The sequence below is a fragment of the Rhinolophus sinicus genome, chromosome 1 (genome assembly GCF_057876585.1).
Source record: "Rhinolophus sinicus isolate RSI-liver-muscle chromosome 1, RSI-T2T, whole genome shotgun sequence".
NCBI lineage: Eukaryota > Metazoa > Chordata > Mammalia > Chiroptera > Rhinolophidae > Rhinolophus > Rhinolophus sinicus.
In genome coordinates this window covers 9,623,593-9,646,532 of record NC_142501.1, presented here as the reverse complement: position 1 = coordinate 9,646,532, position 22,940 = coordinate 9,623,593, and the positions used below count along the sequence as shown (strand labels likewise).

The 22,940-nt window shown below is 43.4% G+C and overlaps 1 protein-coding gene across 1 annotated transcript in view; it reads right to left on the bottom strand.

The window, feature by feature from the left end:
* Positions 1-15,238: 15,238 nt before the first annotated feature.
* Positions 15,239-22,940, bottom strand: part of ENTHD1 (ENTH domain containing 1) — a 91,243-nt gene continuing 83,541 nt past the window's right edge. Inside the window, exon 6 of the mRNA XM_019734441.3 lies at positions 15,239-16,399. Coding sequence (XP_019590000.3) covers positions 15,798-16,399 — 602 coding nt within the window. The 3' untranslated portion in view covers positions 15,239-15,797. The remainder of the gene's footprint in view (positions 16,400-22,940) is intronic.

Below are 22,940 nucleotides of genomic sequence, written 5' to 3'. Positions count from 1 at the left end.
CCACCCTTGCTTCTCCTCCTGATGGTAGAGGGCAGAGACTAGGTCCCATCCCCAGCTTCTATCTAGGAGGCCTTAGGTCAGTGTGTGTCTTCATTTGCTCATTTTGAAAATGGGAGTAATTTCTCTATCGGTCAGTATGGCTGGGTCTGCTGCAGTGACATCAGCGTGTACCAGCCAACATACACTCATGCCAGCTAGCTGGGGACTCTGCTCCATGCCTCCTTCCTTGGCACCCAGGCCATTCCATGGCAGGGAACATGTGACTAGTAAGTATGGTTCTGCCACATTTCAAGTGACATGGCCACACCTAACCTCCAGGGAGTGGGATCCACAGTTTTGCCTTGTGCCAGGGGCAGGGGGACCAGGTAGATTTGGTTACCACAGTTTTTTCCTGTGTGCTTTGCTGGTCATTGTCAGGATGGAGCGAGGGAATTGTATATGACGCACTTTGTAAACCATCAAATCCTCACAGATGTAAATTACACATGTGAAATACACATGTACATTACAAGTGTATTCTTATTGTTGTCATTACTGATGTTAATAATCTTGCCTGGCTTTCACACCACCCAAGAATCAGCCGTGACCGTCAGCCCAAAGTCGTGAGAGGTGAGCTCTCGCCATCAGGACGGTGAGCAGACCCTGCCACCGTGAGCATCTGACTTCCGGTGTACTGACTGTCATTAGATTTTTTTCTTCTGCTGCTGAAGTTTCTATCATTATCAAATCCCAAAGCCACACAAGCATCAGAATTTTAATAGCGTTGGGCCCCAGAGCCTGACAGCAAAACATCACGAGGCACAGCTACAGATGGAAAATGCTGGGTCTTCACACTGTGACATGAATCGCCCCCTGCAGAGGCGAGTGAGAAGCTTCTGGGAAAACATTGGGTGGTGGGGTGCCTATTTACTTGGCTCTCTGTTGCTGTCCCTGGCCCTGTCCCAAAGTTCTGCCATTGGTTGGATACCAGGGTTTTAGAAAAAAAACTCGTCAAGGAAAATTTTGACAACCTCTGTTTCCAAATGTCTGTCCTTGAGGTTTAAGCTTGCAATTGTGTTTCTTTATTCTCACCCTCAGCCCACTCCCCTTCCCCCAGCAACCCTTTCCTTTTCCATCTCCTTTCTAGCTGACCATCTCGTCTTACCTTTCTCATTGCTCTCCCCCAGCACCCGCCCCACCACACTCACACGGCCCCAGGTTCCTTCTCTTTGCACTTCTTCTCTGATAGGAAGTAGAGTGTAATGTAGTTGCAAGAACCTTTGGCTTCAGGCAGACCTGTATGCAATTCCTGCCTCTGACTCTTACTGGCTGTGTGCTCTTGGACAATTCCTCAACCTCTCTGAGCCAAATTTCCTCACCACAGCCCGGGGAAGGCAATACCTAGCTTACAGAGTTTGGTGTGTGAGTACAATGAATTTCCACTCTGCATAGGGACAGCCCAGGAGCAGTACGGGGTATGAGGAAAAGAGGGATCCAAAACGTCAGCTCAGGACATAGCCGCATCAGCTTTGAGATGTAAAGGTAAACATGGGAATCCCTTTTCTTACTTTTGGCTGTTTGGGTCGGGCTTCTGGCCTGTGACCCCATTCGAGGCTGGGCCATGTGGGGCCACGACTCCCAGAATTACCCTCACGTTGATGCTCAGTCCCCCATGTGCAGCTCCATCCTCAGTGCAGGTTCATCCATGGGTCCCCATGTGCCGGGCACTCAGGGAACCCTAGTTCTCTCCCACGCTGCCCCGGTCTGCTGGATTCTCGGTCACTTTTATGGCTGGGACCCAGATCCATGTGGCCACCGTTGAGGAGCATGCTGGGCTCACCTTCACGCCAGAGCTTCCAGCTTTCTCCAACATCACCCTGCTGGCCCGCTCTGCTCAATCATGCCCCCACCCCTTCCCTGCCTTCTGGGAGTCATTTGCAAATCCAGACTCTCACGCTTGGGCCACCCTTGCAGCCTTTTCAGGTGCCATTTATGCCGTCGCGGGCCTACCTCTCCCTCATCTCCACCTATGATTTGGGGAGACCTTATTTATAAGAATGAAAACACCTCCAGGTCACCAGAAAGCCACCATGAAGTGTAACACAAAAGCAGCTGTAATTTTGGAAAGTGTATCATGTCACAGAGCGATGCTGCAGTGAGAGAAGTTTCTAGGGGCAATGAGGAATCAAGAAAGAGAATCAGAAAGCTTCTGCAGCCCCCTCCAGGGGATGGGGAGCTCTGCCTCTGCTGAGCTATTGTCCCATCGCGGTGGTTATTTTTTCTAGAATAGATGTTTCCTTGACTCCTGCCCCAGGCACTGTGCTGGGTTCTGGTAGCCCTGAAAGCAAGCTGCTAGAAAAGGGGTGGAGGTCCCTGCCTCTTCTCCAGCTTCCTTCTGTGTGGTTGCACCCTGTGCTCAGGACACCTTAGCCTGATTTACCTTCTGTCAGTTTCGTAAAGTCAAGCTAATCTCTGCCTCAGGGCCTTTGGACGCGCTATCTTCTGTCTGCCCAGGATGCTGGCTCTTTATATCCTCTCATGACTGGCTCCTTCTCATCATCACATGGGTCTCAGCTCAAAGTCACCTCTTTGGAGGGGTCTTTCTTGATTAGTCTCACTCACTCCTTATCCTGTTTTTTTTTTTTAAATCGTGTGTTGTTCTGTTTTCCTGTGATTATTATTTCTTTTTTAAATTGGGGAACGGGAATAGGACTTTATTGGGGAACAGTGTGTACTTGCAGGACTTTTTTCAAGTCAAGTTGCTGTCCTTTCAGTCTTAGTTGTGGAGGGCGCAGCTCAGCTCCAGGTCCAGTTGCCATTGCTAGTTGCAGGGGGCGCAGCCCACTGTCCCTTGTGGGAGTCGAACCGGCAACCTTGTAGTTGAGAGGATGCGCTCCAACCAACTGAGCCATCCGGGAACTCAGCAGCAGCTCAGCTCAAGGTGCCGTGTTCAATCTTAGTTGCAGGGGGCAGAGCCCACCATCCCTTACAGGACTCGAGGAGTTGAACCAGAAACCTTGTGGTTGAGAGCCCACTGGCCCATGTGGGAATCGAACCGGCAGCCTTCGGAGTTAAGAGCATGGAGCTCTAACCACCTGAGCCACCGGGCCGGTCCCTCCCTATCCTGTTTTTATTTATTGTTTTATTTTATTTACAGCTCTTTCCACTCTCTGTAATTCTTATTTAGTTGTCTATTGCCTATGCCCCACTAAATGGAATGAGAGGTCCATGAGAACAGGAATTTTATTTGTCTGGTTCTCTACTCGATCCTGAAAGCTATCCTAGAATAGCACCTGGCACATAGTAGGTGCTCAGTAAATACTCATTGATGAATAAAGTTCTACAAATATTTCTCGAGCACCCACTCTATGCCAAGGACTGCGCTAGGCCCTGCAAAATTGTAAGTAAATTGGCAGTTTTCTGTGCTGCTGTACAGACTGGATTTCATTTAATCTTTGTAAGTGCCTCATTAAGAGGGAACTGCTATTATTTCCATATTGTAAACGAAAATGGAGACCATAAATGTAACCTGCTATAGTAGATGATGTTACTGTTGCCAATTATTTGCTGTTTTGACTTGAAAGAATCCTACCTCCCTGTCCCAGTGACAGCAGGCTTGGTCAGTGTGGCTTCCGAGGGAAATGACCCTTACCAGAAATTCTCAAAGTCATCCTGTGGTTCCACCTTGGTTCTTTCCCGTCTGCTATAAGAGCATGAACCAGAGAGGGGTCCCTCCTTCAGCCTGGATCCCAAAAAGACGACGATGCACCTCAGAGCCTTGGCTGACTAGCAGCTGATTTTAAACTGAGTGAGAAATAACCCCTGGTTGTTGTAAGCCACTGAGAATCAGGGTTGTGACCACAGCCGAACTTAGCAAGAGCTGATTAATACACTGTCTCTAAGAATTTTGAAAAGAGCAAGCTTTCTGGGGGAGGGCACATCTATGGTTAGCTAGAGATACCCTAAAGGAGAGATGGGGAGATGCCAGGCAACAGGGGTCACTCATACGAGTGTTCTTTCCCCTTTCTGGGTTTATAGTCACCAAGATGCTGGTATATTGTTTTCCTGCACAGACGCCCCCAGATGTACACTCAGGCCCCGGCCTGCCTCTCCAGCCTTCTCTCCTCTGCTTTTCTCTTTAGTTTCCAGGTTCTTTCCTGTCTCTATCCTGTACCCACCACAAGAGTGGGCATCTGGGAAAATCACTTCATCTTTCTAAACCTCAGTTTCCTTGTCTTTAAGAGGGAGGATGCCGAGACTACTCGGAATTATTTTAAGGATTAAATGAATTAACATGGGAAAGTGCCTGGCCTTCCTAGATGTTTGTTGGATAAATAAATGAACAAATAAACACCTGAAGTCTGATACTGAAGAACGATCTGGCTTATCACATGGTCTCTTTTGATTTGGGTTATTACAAATCACTCTCCTCCAGCTTGAGCATGTCTGGGAAAAGCTGATAAAGCAGGCGTTTCAGAACCCAGTAAACCAAGGCGGTGATGACCCCGGCAAGGGGCAGCCCTCCCACGAGTGTTGTTCTGCAGCAAGTGTCAGCTGAAGCCCTGAGCACAGAGGCACGCGCTGGGGACGCTCCTCTCTTTGAATGCTGCTCCTTGGGATACAGGCTCCTGGGAACGGGACAATTGACTTCTGCGCGGCAGACACAAAGGCCCACGTGACGTGGGACCTGGAGCGACACTGCAGTAATCCATGAATGCCAGGCCCTGCATTTGACCTGTGTCTTTTTCAAAGAAGGCACCCTACCAGTTGGCTTGGTGCCTCTTGCTGGATTCTGAAAACTCAGGCACTGAAAAATGCTTCTCCTTGTCAACTAACTGAACAACAAATTCAGCTCAGGAAGCACGTACTTGTTGTCAAATTGACGACGTAACAATGTCAGGTCAACCGAAAATCCCAGAACTATGTGAGACTATGTGGGAAACAGGGAGATGAGAGAAGGGAGCGAAGATTTACTGAGCAAGGCATTGTGTAGACAGGTTTTCATTCAATTCTTACAATAACCAGGCAAAATGGGTGTTATTAACTTTCGATTAACAGGTGAAGGGACAGCAGCTGAGGAAGGCTGAGCAGCAGGCCTAGGGCTGCAGAACCCAGAGAAAGAGCTTGGACTCAAATCAGTCCTGTCTGATCCCCACAACTGTGCGTTTCCCATGACCTGGCAGTGTCTCCAGGTGGTTAGAAGTTAATACAAGGAGGGCTGGCCTTGGGTTACACTGCCTTCCCTTGGGATCAGGGCTGGATTGAGCTGGGTGGTGCCTGGGGAAGGGCCTGCTTTTACTGAAATATTTGTTCACATGTGAGTAGAGGAGAGGCTGCGTGTGGGAAAAGGGGACAGTTATGGGCTGAAGCGTGTTCCCTAAAAAATATATGTTGAGTTCTAAGCCCCAGGACCTCATAAGGTGACCTTATTTGGAAACAGGGTTTTCACAGAGGTGATCAAGTTAACATAAGGTCATAAGAGGGCTCTAATCTAGTATGATGGGTGTCCGTACGAACGGGTGTCTGCACCCTGAGACAGACATGCACAGAGGGGAGACGTGTGAGGAGACACAGGGAGAAGGTCATGGGAAGGTAGAGGACTGGAGCAAGGCATCTACAAGCTAAGGAGCGCCGAGCACTGCTGGAAACCACCAGAAGCTGGGAGAGAGGCCCAGAAGAGATTTCCCCTCAGAGCCTCAGAAGGAACCGAGTCTGCTGACACCTCGATCCCAGATTTCTGGCTTTCAGAACTGGGAGATGATACATGTCTGTTATGTTAAGCCACTAAATTCATGGTACTTTGTTCTGGCCGCTCTAGGACACTAATATAGGGCCCATGGGTGTGGCTTCAGCTCCCCCTCGCTTGTTGGAGCATTCAGCTCTGGCCCCAACTTGGACAGGCCACTTCCTCAGCAAAACAAGCTCGCCCTCCCTCAGCTGGAGGGCTTTGGTGACATCTCTGATGTCACCAGTATGCCCATTGGAAATCACCCCCCACTCCCTGTCCCAAGGAAGCTGTGGTAAACACACTGTTCTCCTCACATCTCCAGCACTGCTGTGCTGCCCAAGGGGGAGACTAACGCTCCATAGAGACAAGAGTGGGGCCATTCAACTGCCGAGGCAGAAGAGAAACCACAGAAAAGCACATGCTCACTCTTCGCCCTGTCCCACCTCCAGTATTATGTTCAAGTTTTTTAATGTTTGTAATTCTAATTAATTAATTAATTGCTCATTAATAGTCAAGCCTCTCTATTTGTCCATGTGGTAATGGTGACGGGATAAGAAGCTGGCAAATACTGCTTATTATGATCCAGGGTTAAACAGCAGAAGAGTATGGCAAACCTCAGCAGAGTAGTCATTGAAATTCACCCCGTTAATAATTGTCATTCAGACACCGAGACAGAATCAGAGTGATGACTGCCCTCCCCCCTTCGGCTCATCCCAAGAATGTGATGTGTCTGGTCTTTGCGTAATATTGTTTCCGATAACCTTGGCTTTTTAAGTGAAGAAGATGAGATGAATGAACCACAGGAAAACACTAATTTCCATATATTAGAGATGATGAAATATGTTAATGGCTTAAACAAAGCTAATTTACAAGATGAAGAGTGTAACAGACGATTTTATGGGCAGAGACTCCACATTGAGTTTTTGGCAACTGATTAGAATCCCGACACTTCTCTGTGCTTCAGGAGAGGGACTGGAGGCAGCATTGCTAGCGGGAGATGAGGCCTCCAGCATCGAAAACCTGGGGGAGGCGTCCCAGCCCTGCTGCTCAGAGCTGTGTGACCTTGAGCCAGTGACTCAGCCTCTCTGAGGCCTCAATCCCTCATCTGCCTACCTCTTCAAAGAGCCATGAGACTAAGTATGAGATGGGTTCAAGTGCTTTGCCAACTGTAAAATGCTCCACAAATGTTAGAAAGTACAAGGCCAAGAGCATTCGAACAATCCCAAGGGGATTGAAATGTGAGCAGTAGAAACCTTTTGAGATAAATAACCACTAAGCAGAGAGAACGTGTGTTGAATTTCCCCCTGTAGCTTCCTAAAATACTTTAAAAGAGGAAATCTATGGGCCTCAGGATGAGGCTTGTCAGTCAACACCCCACCTACATGGAAGGTAAAAGAGCCTTTGGACCTTTTGTTCCCAAGCCGCATGCCGTACTGTCCCTAATGGAGACTGCGGCTGGTTAAGGTGGTTAATGCAGCCCCCCTTCAACAGAGCAGTGACAAGTTAGAGGCCGAGGCAGCAGGGCCGTGCTCAGCAGTGGATCCCAGCAAACAGGTGAGTAAGCTGGCATGGATCTGTCCAGCCACAAACAAAATCGCCTTGGGCAGCTGTGCTCAGCAAAGGAGGGAGCTCACAGAAGGCCGCCTCTGTTCCCTCTGCAGCCCGTCCTCCCCACGGGTTCCAGAGGCTCCCGTTTATTTGGAGGTCACACAGGTGGTTCGTGATGGACAGGTGGGAGGTGTAGCTCGTGTATCTTCTGTAAGGATCCCTTGCCTCGTGAATGTAGGAAGTTTGGGCTTTAGGTTTCCTGACAGTCCTGGGACACTGTGCCCTCTTTCATGGTTCCCACGAGGGGGAAGTGTGCCTGCTGGTACCTACCTGCCTGCAGGTCCTGTTCTGCTGCCACTGAGGTGGGTGGCCATGCCTCCCTGCCTTCCATCACAGACCGACATCCCATCCCTACTCCTGTCTCTTTCAGCCTCAAATAAGCTCCTCAATTATATTCCATTCTGTCTCTTCTGCAAAGGCTTTCAAACTGCCAGCTGACTCTGTCTACAGTGGGTCTGTTATTGACATGCCATTCTGCACTTGTGAAAGGCCTGGAGCACTGTGCCGGGTCCTTTCTGAATCGGTCAGCTCTGCTGCTCCTCCTGCATTAGTTTCCCTCTCTTTGGGCAGTTCTCTTTATCTTTTGAATTTGTGCTTTCCAAGCTGTGTGTTTATTCTCACACTTGGCTTAAGCTAGTATGTTACTGTTTCTAGTTCAGTCCTTTCTCTGTTTTTTGGTTTTTGGGGACCTGGGGGGAAGACAGGTGGATCACACAGGTTCAGGGTTAATAAAAGCCAGCCTCTGGGGTTGGTGGCCACTCCCCGAGATTTCTTACACAAAGGTGCAGCAGTGAAACAAATATCTTCTCATTAGCACCAGAGATAGTGAAACTAGCCATTAGGAGACACTACTGGAGTAAGTGCTCTCCACCACTTTTTAAAAAAATGAAGTATGACTATATTATTATATGTAACTGAATTCAAAACTAATTTTTAAGATGGCAGAGCAGGTAAATGCTGTGCTCGCCTCTTCCCACAACCACATCAAAATTACAACTAAACTACAGAACAACCATCATTGAGAAGCACCTGAAGTCCAGCTGGACAACTAAGGACATACAGAAGAAGCCACATCAAGACTGGTAAGAGGGGTGAAGATTTGAAACAAGCTGGTCTCACACCCACATGTGGTGGTTAAAAATCAGGAAGGATATCTCGGCTGCGGAGGTCCCCCCTGAGCAGTGAGGGATCCCAGCCTCACACCAGGCTCCCCACCTAGCTCAGCATTCCAGTGATAGGAAGAGAAATTCCCACAGCTTCTGGCTGTGAAAACCAATGGAGATTGTGGCTGAGTGAGACGATGAAGGGTGCTAGAGTCCCAGGTGACAAACTTAAAGGGCCCACACATGGATTTACTAGCTGACAGACTCACTCACTCTGAGCTCCAGCGCTGGGGCAGCAGCTCAAAAGGTGCCAAGCACATACAGGAGGAACTGATTTGTCTGGTTTCAGGAAGAGGGCCGGAAGGCGAGCTTTGTCCCAGACAGAAGTACTGGCAGAAGCCATTGTTCCTTTGTTGAGCCATCCTTCCACCTAGCATGCACATGCAGGCAGGCACCATATTTGAGTCTCAATCAACCAGGCTAACTAACACCCTTTGCCCTGCCCTGGTGATTCTGAGACCTCACCCGACCCAACTGTAAGCCCAACCAAGCTGCTTCCAGTGGCTTTTCTATACAAAGAGCCTGCCTTGGCTCATGCTGGGAACTTTCCTAAAATCTCTCAAAGGTTCACAAACCCCAAACAAGCAGCATCTGGCCTTGGTGTGCCCCGTACCTCTGTTGAGCAGCCAGCATTGGTGGTACCCAGCCTTAGTTCAAGGCCTTGACTTTCCCAGGCACCTCTAAGCCCAGCATGAGTGGTGGCCATCTGCAGATTGCTTTGTGGTTCATTCCAGGTAGCCCTAGGCAGCGCACAGGCTAGAGCTGAACTTGGCCTGAACCAGAGCCCATCTTAGGAATTCTTGGGGCTGGGAGGTCCAGTGGCTTCAGACCAAGCCAGAGCACCATCCAACTGCCTCCACAGACAATACACCCAAAAGGCAGACTGGGCAGGCACCATAGCTCTACTGAAGTGAACCCTGCTCCATAGAGTCAACCCCTGCACCACAACTCCTCCACTGTAGTCACAGCAAGTCCTTATAGCCAATCAGCCTGAGAGTTAATCCTTCCCATTGATGTGCAAACAGCAACTAAGGCTCAACAGGACGGCACACACAACCCACACAAGGGACACACCTTGGAGCACCCACATCGAGTGACCAGAGATACTGCAGCACGGGGATCCACAGGACACCTACTAAATAAGGCCATGACCAGGAGACATAGCAGCCCTACTTAATACATAGAAACAAACAAAGGGAGGCAGCCAAAATGAGGAGACATAGAAACATGTCCCAAAGGAAAGAACAGAACAAAACTCTAGAAAAAGAACTAAATAAAATGGAGACAACCAATCTACCAGATGCAGAGTTCAAAACACTGGTTATAGGATACTCAATGATTTCACTAGAACTTCAACAAAGAGATAGGTAACATAAAAATGGAGATAGAAGGTATAAAAAAGAACCAGTCAGAAATGAAGAATATGATAACTGAAATGAAGAATACATTAGAAGGAATCAGCAGTAGACTAGATGAAGCAGAGGACTGAATCAGCAATTTGGAAGATAAAGTAGCAGAAAACACCCAATCACAACACCAAAAAGAAAAAAGAATCCCAGAAAAATTAGGATAGTTTAAGGGGCCTCTGGGACAACCAGAGGAGATGAAGGAGAAGAGAGAGAGCAAGGAATTGAAAACCTATTTGAAGAAATAATGATGGAAAACTTCCCTAACCTGGCGAAGGAAATAAAACATACAAGCCCAGGAAGCACAGAGAGTCCCAAACAAGATGAACCCAAAGAGGCCAACACCAAGGTACATCATAATTAAAATGCCAAAGGTTAAAGACCAAGAGAATCTTAAAAGCAGCAAAAGAAAGGCAGTTAGTTACCTACTAGGGAGCTCCCATAAGACTGTCAGCTCATTTCTCAACAGAAACTTTGCAGGCCAGAAGGGACTGGCACAAAATATTCACAACCAAGATTACTCTAACTGGCAAAGCTATTGTTTAGAATTAAAGGACAGATAAAGAGTTTCCCAGACAAAAAAAAGCTAAAGGAGTTCATCACCACCAAATCCGTATTACAAGAATATTAAAGAGACTTCTTTAAGAAGAAAAAAAAGATAAAAATATGAATAATAAAATGGCAATAACTACATACCTATCAATAATTACTTTAAATATAAATGGATTAAATGCTCCAATCAAAAGACAGAGAGTGGCTGAATGGATACAAAAACAAAACCCTTACATATGCTGCCTACAAGAAACTTCAGATCAAAAGACACACAGACTGAAAGTAAAGGGATGGAAAAAGATATTTTATGAAAATGAAAATGAAAAAAAGATCTGGGGTAACAATACTTATACCAGACAAAATAGACTTTGAAACAAAGGCTAGAACAAAAGACCAAGAAGGACCCAGCAATTCCACTTCTGGGTATTTAGCTGAAGAAACCCAAAACACTAATTCAAAAAGACATATGCATTCATATGTTAATTGCAGAATTATTTACAATAGCCAAGATATGGAAGCAACTTAAGTTTCCATCAATGGATGAATGGATAAAGAAGTGGTATAAACAGTGGAATATTACTCAACCATAAAAAGAATGAAATCTTGCCATCTGCAACAACATGGATGGACCTAGAGGGTACTGTGCTAAGTGAAATAAATCAGAGGAAAACAAATACCATATGATTTCACTTATATGTGGAATCTAAAAAACAAAATAAATGAACAAACAAAATAGAAACAAACTCAGAAATACAGAGAACATTCTGATGGTTGCCAGACAGGAGGGGGGTTGCAGGACGGATGAAAAAAACTAATTTTTTTCTGTAGTTTCTGTCAGTTGTTTCTGGGTTGCTCTGTACATTTTTCAAGTGCATGTTATATACTCCAAAAGCAGGGACCCATCACAGAAATGAAAATTCTCCACTACTAGTGTGAACCAGTGAATACAGTCCCCAATTAAAATCGTATGCGTGTGGCTATATGACATTTCTCAGGTTTAATTAGGTGGGAAAGAGAGAAATTGAGACAGTCTCTTTATCTCCAAACCAGCTCTTAATATATGTCCTAGTTCTGCCCCTGACTCTGCTAATTTGGGTGTAGACATGAAAGAGGGCAAGGATAGGTGGGGGAGCGTGTATGGAGGCGGACAGCTCTTCAGAAACAGGGGAACCAACAGAAGATCCAGAAGGTCTAGGGTGGCAGCTTGGGCAGAGCGGTCCTAGGAGTGGGGGTGGTGCGCAGCTAGAAAGCAGGAGGTGAAAGGGGAGGGCAAGTGTGGAAGGCAGGAGCTCCCACTCCCCCTCAAGCAGGGGACAGACAGGCTGGACCTGCCCGTCTTCCCCACTTTCCTATTCCAGCCGATGGCACCGCCACCCACCTGGCTACCTTTACCTTGAATTGTAAGGCAGTGCGACCAAGTGGTTACAAGCACAAGCTCTACACCAAAACAGACCAAGAATCAAGGTCTGGCTTTGACCCTTACTACAGTGTGACCCTGGACAAGTTCCTTAGCTTTGCTCAGGTGCAAACTGACAATTCTAGGACCTCCCTGGTAGGGTTGTTGAAAGAATTAAAAAGTGCTTATAATATTGTTAGCATTTAATAAGTGTCAACCCTTATTATTATTTTAGTAGTAGTAGTAGTAATAATACTGATAATGATAAAATAATAAAAAAGCAGTTCTGGAGCTCATCCTTCACTCCTTATCTCTCACCACACATTTTTAATTAATCACCAAGTCCTAGAACTTCTACTTTTGCCTCTATGGGTGTTCTGCTTTGTAAGAGTGATGGGGATACACTGTAGGAGACAAGTTCTCAGCTGCAGCACAATTGAACACACAGATCGCGCTATTTTATAATGGAATTTTACTGTTTGAATAGCTGCAAATGCCTGAGGGCATAATTCCGCAATAATTACCATATCTTTGAGAACTTTCTGCACCATCAGTGAGAAAACAGAAATCGAAATTACCAAACAAAATCGTCTTGAAAACCTAGTTTCTTCAGAGCCAATTTACTCTTTTCTAAGCCTGCCTGCTGATAAAAGGTGGCACCATATTCTGCCACAACAATAACGTGATTGGACTCCTCAAATGACTTGGTGTTCTGCAAGACATAAAAACCTCTCAATTCCACATCTCTAAACTCTTCTATCACATCTCAGAATCCATTCTGTTAAAAATAAAGTGAAACCTAGCAAAACAGTCTGCAGTAACTGAGTATGTAACCGATTCACGCATTATTCCCAGCATTCCCTTTCTCTTTAAAATGAGGGCACAAAAAAGTAAGGATCCTTGCACACCCAGGAGCAAACCACTGTCACAATGAACTCATTCTGTGGGGAGATGAGTCCCCAAGGTCTCCAAACCCCCTTTTTAAAGTCTATTTTTATCAGTTTGTGAATAGATTTTGGAAGCCCTTTAATCCCCAAATTTCTATGACACTCTACTTTTGATATGATCCATTTCTGTGTCATTCAGTCTTTTCCTGTGACTCAGGCTATAAATGCTATTTAACTACCATCTATTGTGTTGCCCAGTAAAGGGAAACGAATGTACTCAAACTTTTGCCCCACCACTTTTGTACACCCTATTCCCAAACTGGCCTAGTTCTCTCTTGCTCCCAGCTTTTGTACATACTATTCTCTCTGTCTAGAAAATTCTCCCTCTACCCCAACTCCCCTTGCTTGACTAACTCCTGCTTATCCTTCCGGATTCAGCTTGGACTTCATTTCCTCCAGGAAGCATTCCCTGACCCGCAAATCAGAGCTGGCTGTCACTTTACCCGGCCTTCCCACACCCCCAGTGCTGCCCAAATTCACAGGACTTGCACATTACACCCCAATTACCCATTTATCTCTCTGTGTCTCCACTAAGCTCAGCTCTGAAATAGGACCACATTCGTCTTGTTCACAATCGTGTCCCCAGTGTCTAGTAAATTGCCTCCTCATAATGGGTGCTTAATAAATATTTAAAGAATGAACACACGAGCAATTTGACAGTAAGTAAACTGTAAAATATTTTTATAACTGCCTTATAATAAGGTCCTCAAGTTCCAAGTAAAATACTTAAGAGAGTAACATCTAATGAGATATTTTTAAGCTGAGATAATTACAAAGTCAATCAGAATATACCCACTTTTAATTTAAGCCAAGTTTGTTCTATTCTTTTAATGGAGTTGGCTAAATAGAAACTCAAATAAGTGCTTGTTAAGTATGCTAATTAACAAATGGTGGAATTAAAATATGTGAGCTATGTGAAACCTAGCTAAAATCTGAAGTTACTAGTGTGTGTGTAGGAAGCACATAGTAAGTAAGGTAGTTTCTCAGAAGGATAGTTTTTGCTGCCTCAGTTATTTGTGGGGTTTGTATGTGTACATTTCAAGATACCTGATTCAGCAGGTTTTGGTGATGGAGGATGGGGAGGAAGGAATGCTTTATCTCTGGTGGTTTTTTCATCTCAACTCTCAGTGCGGTACAACTGGAAACGTGACAGCCAGTACAAAAGGGAGACAGCGTATCCTTCTATTCCCTAAGAATCCACTAGTGGATCTCCTACATGTATGAAGGAAGCCAACAGAAAAGGTCTTAAGATTTTTCTTTATGTTCTATTTTATTCCATAAAGAAGTTTATTTGCCCAATATGTCATCAGCAGCACTTATTTCAATAATCCTGGAATTCACATTTCAGTTCAAAAGTTACTTTTGAATTCCTAAGAATTCCTTCATCAGGTCAAATCCTAATATTCTTTTGCAGACTTATTAGCCTTTATATTTGTAGGAAACAATTTGATCAATCTTTTCAATTAACTTATCAAACAAGTCTAGAACTCCAGCTCTGTGAAGACAGGAATTGTATCTGATTTTGCTCACCACTCTATCCCAGGGGCCTGGGACAGAATCTTCTGAATAACAGGTACTGAAAAAGACAGAGACCAGATAGGTAAATGATCACAGAGGCCCCTTTTCCCTAAGGGCATTGTTGAGTTCAACAAATTCCAACTGTCATTTCGATAACCTTGAAAGGTGATAGGAACAGAAATCACCTCACACAAGGTGGGCAGTCTAACAAGAGAAGGCCCTTACAACAAAGTGGGGCCCAGTGACTACTCAATGGGAATGAATTGGAAATGAGCCATCCCTTATGAGGAATTTGTGATTCACCTGAGTATTCTAGAAAACTCCAACAATGGTCTTCAAGAACCTATACTATCTGGCATTACTCCCTGCTCTTTCCTACATGACCGCAAATCTCCCACTATTCTCCCCTTTCCTCACTTCGCACCAGCCACACTGGCCTTCTTGACATTCCTCAAACGTGCCAAAGATCCTCCCGCATTAGAGTTTTTGCACTAACAGTTCCCTCCAGTTCCTAACCCTGTTGGGAAGATGGAAATCAGGTTTGGTTCGGGAGTGGCACCCAGGTATTAGGATATTTTTCACATGTCCCATATTTCTTCAAAATTACCAGGGATCATTTTAGCTTTTAGTAGATAATTGTTGACACTGAGTGATGGGTACATGCAGCTCCTTACACTGTGCCCTCAGATAAATATAAAACAAAATAAAAGCTTCTCCAGTGATTCTAATATACAGCACAGTCGAGAAGCTCTGGTCTATAATCCCCAAAGTAGATCATTTTCCCCGTAAGTATAATAATTGCGACATTTCTATTTGAAAGGCTGTCTTCATGAATTTAAAAGATACTTATAAGATGAAAAATGTCAAATTTATTTTCGAAAACACAAGGAAAAAGAGTACACATTTGAATTCACTTTGCAATATACATTAACAATACAAACACCTGTTCCATGTTCTCTGTCTCGTCTTCACTGTCAACCAACATGGCATCCACGAGAAGGAGTAAGTTTCTGGCCTTTGGTCTGCAGAACTTGAAACTTGGCACGAGAACATGTGAACCATGTACCCCAGACTCAATCCTCCTAACTCAAGGCAAAGGCTTGTTAACAAGGGCGCCCCATACAGATGAAAAGTAAAGGGCTCTCACTGCCAACTTCTCCAGAATAGTCACCTGCAGTTTGAGGTCTTACCACAACATTCACTAACGCTAACGTATTTTGACGTAAAATACAGTGCATGGAAGAATGAAATTCTCTTCAGTTGCAAATGAACTAATATCTAAATGTGAAAACATTACCAAAGATGATACCTTATCTGTTTAAAAAATAAACCACTAAATGAATTTATTGGTTTGAAAGATACTTGTGCATAAATCTGATGAGGGAAAATCAAACCATTACCTTATTGTTGCCATAGCAATGATAATCCATGAAAGGTTAATTTCATAGTCTTTGGGAAGTGGGACCACATGAGTTCTATCAGAAATGGCTATTGTGATGATTAGATTTGACCTGGGCCCCCCTCAGAGGACTGGGGAAACTGCAGAGACGTGCTTTTTTGTGGACTATTTCCACTCATGCATACCAGATGGTTACTGATGACACTAAGCTCTTGTATCACCATACTCAGATCTTCGTGTAATTTGACTATCGCATTTTTCACCTCCTCTAGAAGAACTTGAATGGAATTGTTTGCTTTGGGCTCCCTAGGCAGGCGTTTGGTTGTCTGCAAACTAGAACAGGACACAGAGGTGAAGTGGTCTACATTTTGGGTGGAAAACTCTACCCAGTTACTTTCAGAAATATGACTTATCTTCTTTACATCAGAATCAGAGTTCTCTGGAATAATTTCCAGTAGATTGAGGTTGTCATTTTCTTCATCAGAAGATACTGTGCTCTTAGGATCAAAGGAACGATGAACACTGGCTGTGTTATGTTTATCTTTAGAGGTGGCAGAAGAAGACTGTTGATGGGACAAAGTCCAGAAGGAAGATCCGGCCAAAATCGAGGATAAGAGAGGAACAGGCTTCTCTAGAGAGGTTGAATCAGGAGACGACACAGATAAAGTAGAAAAGGAGGATGTTCCTCCAGAGGTGGTTGAAACTAAAATGTATAAATGAGAGAGAAAGATTATGCAAATACAAATGAGAGTAGTAGCTAAAATAATTTTACAATGTAAACTCCTATCTGGGAGGTCTCTACATACACTGCTTAGAATTTTATATGCTAAGTAATCATAATAAGCCTGAATAAACCCAAAGCAGGAAACAGCGAAAATCTAAAGATGCATTATATATCAATGGTACCATAGAAATGGTATCATAGAAACAAAAGTAGAACAATATTCATCTTGACTCTCAAACCCTGACCAACACATTTTTATGCTTTACTTATCAGCAAGAGCAGAAAAGTAAAGTATTACACCCTCTTCTACTGGTGGCATTTTAAGTTGGTATTTAAAATAGTCAAATATAGTCAAGATTGAAGTCCAACCCATCGGAGATCTAGAACACTAGCACATGTGCACAATTAATTTTCCCACAAAAAAAACTGTAAGTAAAATAGAAAGCATTCTAAACCAATTTTCCATAAAATTAAAAACTTAGTAACATTTTAACTTCCTTTCAGGCAGAGTCATGTAAAATCTCTTCATTCATATGCGTACTTCATTCTAAATCATTATTTCCCAAATGTGTTCTGAGAAATACTGTGTTCCTTAAGATGTAAAAAGATGTTTTGTGAAAACAGGTCTTCTAAGTAAGACTCGCATAATGGGCCTCCCATTAGGAGACTGACAATGTCCAGTAGGACATTTAAAGTTCTGAGAAATCTACAGTAATTTATTCAAATGTTTTCCAACTTTTCTTGGACAGAGAACTTTTTCTTGTGTCCCTGGAATATCTACGTACATTCATTTATGTATTAGGTGGCACAAATTGGTGAAATCCAGTTCTAAAATATATGAAACTAACTCTGGACTTGCTACTTAAATTTAAAAAAAAAATTATTCCCTATAGTCATAGGACGGGGAAATTAATGCTTATCACTTGGCACACATGAATTATCTGTTCATATTATTTTACTTCTTTTATATATTCATGTTCCTCTAAGCTAAATTGGACCTCCTGTAAAAATCATGGCTGGAGTAGGTGGCTTCTATTTTCTGCTTCAAAGCTCTCCAGTGCTCTGGAAAATTTCCAATCACAAATTTTTTTTTGGGTGGTGGTAAAATGAATATTCTCAGCTGATGCAGCAGCAGAATATGAAAAGGAAAGTGGGGACTTCAGCACATGGTCAAGACAAAAGCACACTTAAGAATCTAGGTCAGACTTCTCTGGACATTCTATCCTTGGATTAAAACGGGTCTGATGGTGATGGGCAAGCCCCTGAGCAAAGCCTCCACGCATATGCGCCCCGAGTCAGAGTCACACTGCTGCATTCTCAAGTGGCTGTGCTGTTACCAGGATCAGAGACCTGTCGTCTGACACATCCCCTCACCATCCTCCTGTGGTGGGCTCTGTTTTCTATATCCCATGCTTTTCTCTTTCTTGGTTTACTCTCATTTTGGAGCAACACATTCTCTAGTAGTTCACTGAAAAAGGATGCAGAAGTAACAGCTTTGAGAACTTGCAGGTTTTGAAAATGTCTGTCTCCTACTTTTAGGCTTAATGATAGTTTGGTTAGGTAAAGAATTCTAGGTTGGAAGTCCCTTTCTTTCAGAATTTTGAAGGCAAAATCCCCGTCTTCTCGCTTTCAGTATTGCTGCTCAGGAGTCGGAGCCATTCTAATTCTTATTCATTGTATACAACGTGTTTTAGCTCTGAAGTATTATAGAATTTCCTCTTTGTCCCCAGCTTTCTGAAGCTTCTCCGTGTGCCCTGAGGGGTATTACTGTCAGTCACTGAGGTCAACTGAAAGTCAACTGACTTAATCGAGCAACACACTTCCTTCAGCTTTGGAAAATTTTCTTGAATGCTTGAACTATTTCCCCACCACGTTTCCTCTTTCGGAACCTCCTCTTGTTCAGATGTTAGATCTCCTGGACTAGTCCTCTAATCTTCCTGTTTTTCTCTCCCGTTTTCCCTACCTTTGTCTTTGTGCTCTAGTTCTTTAGAGATTTTATCAACTTTAGCTTCCAATCCTACCAACGAGTTGTTAATTTCTTCTACTATATATTTAATTTCCAAGAGCTATTTTTTTTTGGTTCTCAGAAATTCTTTCTGCAACACCCTGTCCTTGCTTCATAGATGCAAACTACTCCCTTATGTCTTGTCTCAATGTTCTACGTTAGAAGATTTTTTCAGAAGGGCCTGGTACTCCTTGCTGTCTGCTTATGATTAAGAATGGAGGGTTACAAAGTTGATGGGATGCTCTGAGTGTGAATGTGGGACTTGTCCACTTAGAGCTTTAGTGTACAGTCATTTGGGTGGTTCACTTATTGGGGAACCACTAATGTCAGTATCTGTAGTTCTTTCTTCTGAAGGTGTTAGATTCTTGTGAGTATAGTTTTCCTACCTCCTGCCAAGAAGGGAAAGATCTGGCTCCCAGGGTGCTGGAGTCTGGGAGGGCAGGGGTCTGGGTTCTCAGCATTCGGCATTTGTTTGCACATGCTCACATAATCCTGTAGTGTTTGTTACAGCACCCAAACACTCAACTATACCTAATATCTCTCATTTCAGAGACCCTCCATCTACCTTCTCCAGAAAACACATCTCCAGACTTCTGCAGAGGGTATAGGAGTAGGTGTTGATTCAGGGCAACTGTTTATCTATTTGGAAAGAAGAAGTCTAAGGATTTAACTGCATTTCAAATAGTTGTTTTCTAATTCTCTTTATTTAGCACCATCCTCCAATAGCAACAGGTTTCACGATGTCAGATGATTAAGTTTGTGAACTCATCCTAGAAAAAGTGCTACACACCTCATTGCTGAATATCACTATGGTCACCTTCAAAGTACTCCCCTTGGGAAGCTATGCACTGACACCAGCGCCTAGTACACTCTTCAAAGCAATTTTGGAACTCTTTTTCTGGAATGGCCATCAGAGATGTTGTTGTATTACCCTTGATGTCCTGAATGTCATCAAAATGGCTTCCTTTCAATATTTCCTTTATCTTCAGGTAAAGATAGAAGTCACTGGGGGCCAGAGCAGGTGAGTAGGGAGGGTGTTCCAATACAGTTATTTGTTTACTGGCTAAAAACTCCCTCACAGACAGTGCTGTGTGAGCTGGTGCATTGTCGTGATGCAAGAGCCATGAATTGTTGACGAGAAGTTCAGGTTGTCTAACTTCTTCACGCAGCCTTTTCAGCACTTCCAAATAGTAAACTTGGTTAACTGTTTGTCCAGTTGTTATAAAACATAATGAATAATCCATTTGATATCAAAAAAAGGTTAGTAACATTATTGCAACAAGTTCGTGAACTTAATTGTCAGACCTCATATAAACCCATTTTAAACACGAGGCAAAGAAATCTCAGAGGCTAAAAATCTTGCCCAAGATCACAAGGGTAAAAAGAGGCAGAGATGAGATTCAAATTCAGGTGTCTGATGTCAAAACGTATGATCTAAAACCACTATGTTACACATCCATGCCATCCCAGTATATTATTACAGAATTAATTTTACTCTATTACAGAATTATGTTAAATTTATGTATAATTTATGTATAAATTGATGTTAAATTATGCATAAAATTTAGAAGGCAGGCAACCAGGACACTGAGGGAACTTGACATCTTATCTATAAGGAATGGTTGATAGATACACAAATCTTTACCCAAAAAGGGATAGTGGAAAAAAGGGTGAGAGGCTATATTTAATTATTAGAATATAGTCACAAAACCTTAGTAACATTTATCTTCCATTTCTCATATTGCATATGAGTTAGAACTTGGGTTAATAGGCGAAAGTTATAGCAAAACAGATTTTAGCCCAACTTAAAAAAGAAAACTTTCTAATAGTCATGGTTTTCCACACATGAAATGAGCTGCTTTGGTAAACCGTTTCCTGACATTCATGAAGCTCATGCACACCCTGAATAACCATTTGGCAGGAAAATTACAGGCTGGATCCATGCACCAGGTGACCAAACTATATGTCCTTGATGAGATTCTACAATTCTAGGACCCAAACATATTTGTTAGAGTACTAAGAAATAGTACTAAAAATAGTTCACTCTAGTCAGCAAGAATGATTTTAAAAAGAAATATTCAATTAGGCCAGGGCCAAAATAATATTTGGGTCAAATATTAATATAATGTTACCTTAATATATTTCAAGATAATACAGTTAGTCACTTACATAGGATGTGATTAAAGTGCCTGGCATCTAACTTTATGCTAGTGGTTCTCTAAGTGTGGTCACTGAACCAGCAGCAGCGGCATCACCTGGGAATTTGTTAGAATGAAGTTCTCAGGCCCCATCCCAAACCAATGGTATCAGAAACTGGAGGTCGGGCGTGGAAAACTGAGTTTTAACAAGGTTCCAGGCGTTTCTGATGCATGAAGTCTGAGAAGCCCTGCCCTCGACGGCATGTCCGCCTTTGGTTGGCTTTGTAGTCCCGACTGCTGGCTGGCTACACAGCGTATCGTTGTTTAGAGTTCTGCAGCTTTGATTCACGGGCTCCAGGACGCCTTTGCTCCTGAAGAGCCACTTCATCTCTAATTGCTGCACACCAATTGACTTCAGTTTCCAAACACTCGCAGCTGCACCAGGCACTTCGAGCTGCACTGCAGGCTACGAGGTCTCCCTGCCTGCTTGGCTACCCTTCTCTGCTCACTACAGAAGTTGTCCGGGTATCTTGTCAACATTCATCATCTTCACACAGTTTACCTGCCAGAGCCGAAATGCAGGGATTATTGCAAATAACCCACAACAAATGGCTGGATTTTAACACCTCAAGCCAATTAGTGCTGAACTTGCTTGAAGATGTACCGATAAAGCAATGAAAGATGCTGACGTGTTAGCTTTAACTTCCTACACTCATGAGTAACACTGGACCAGTGAATTACTATATTGCAGCCTGAAATTTAAAAAGCATTTAGAACTACAGGGCTGCAAAAATAAAATCACAAATACATTTCTAGAAATATTTTAGAACTCTACTTAGCTGTAAATATAAATTTTTCTGTAAGCATCAGGTTCTTGGTTAACTAAATACTTCAAACAGTTCATTGTAAAACAAGGTTTTTTTTTCATTCTCCACTTCATTTCTTTCAGCCTTCCCACCTGATATGTAATGACTGTCAAGTTAGCTATACACATAAATTATAATATTCGGATTTTGTTCAGTGGTTTAAAAATGGAATATTTGACACATTCATAGCAGAATTATTCATAATATGTCAAAATGGAACAACTCCAATGTCTATTGACTGATGAGTGGATAAAATAAAATGTGTTTATCTATACAATGGAATACCAGGTATGACAATTAAGTTCACGAACTCACCACTGTGCGCTTACACTGGCAGCACTGTACACACAGCTCGGGAAGGTTTCATAACCTTGGTGTATCAGTGTCTCATAGCTGTGTTCGTGCCGACATGTGGCAGTGTCTTGCTGAGTGGTGTTCATTATTGTTGTTGCATGTTTTTGTGTGCTGTCCTGAGAATGTCTGAGCTTGAATTAGAGCAACGAACAAACATTAAATTTCTTGTTAATCTTGGCAAGAGTGGAAGTGAAATCAGGGACATGTTATAGTGGGTAATGCCGTGAAGAGAACAGCAGTGTACAAACGGATTAAACATTTTTCTGAGGGGAGAGAATGCGCCACTGATGAAGAGAAGTCAGGGCGGCCAGTAATGAGCAGAACTGACGAAAATATTGCAAAAATTTGTTAAATTGTGTGTCAAAAACATCGGCTGATGGTGAGAAGCATAGCAGACCAAGTAAACATCAATAGAGAAACAGGAAAATCTTAACTGAAAATCTTGGCACGAGAAAGATGTGGGCAAAAATGGTCCTGAAGGAGATCACCGATGAACAAAAGCAAAGGAGAGTTGAAGTTTGCCAAGACCTCTTGGAGAGGCAAGACAATGTTTTGGGCCATGTTATCACTGGTGATGAAACATGAGTGTACCAATACGACCCTGAAACAAAGTGTCAAATTGCACAATGGAAGTCAGCCAATTCTCCATGACTAAAAAAGTTCTATCAGTCCAAATCAAGAGTCAAAACAATGTTGCTAACCTTTTTTGATATCAGGGGGATTATTCATTATGAATTTGTTCCAACTGGACAAACAGTTGACTAAGTTTACTATTTGGAAGTGCTGAAAAGGCTGCATGAAAAAGTTAGATGACCTGACCTTTTCACCAACAATTCATGGCTTTTGCATCACCACAATGCACCAGCACACACAGTATTGTCTGTGAGAGAGTTTTTAGCCAGTAAATAACTGTATTGGAACACCCTCCCTACTCGCCTGCTCTGGCCCCCAGTGACTTCTTTCTTTACCTGAAGATAAAGGAAATATTGAAAGGAAGCCATTTTGATGACATTCAGGACATCAAGGGTAACTCGACGACAGCTCTGATGGCCATTCCAGAAAAAGAGTTCCAAAACTGCTTTGAAGGGTGGACTAGGTGCTGGCGTCGGTGCATAGCTTCCCAAGGGGAGGACTTCGAAGGTGACACCGTAGTGATA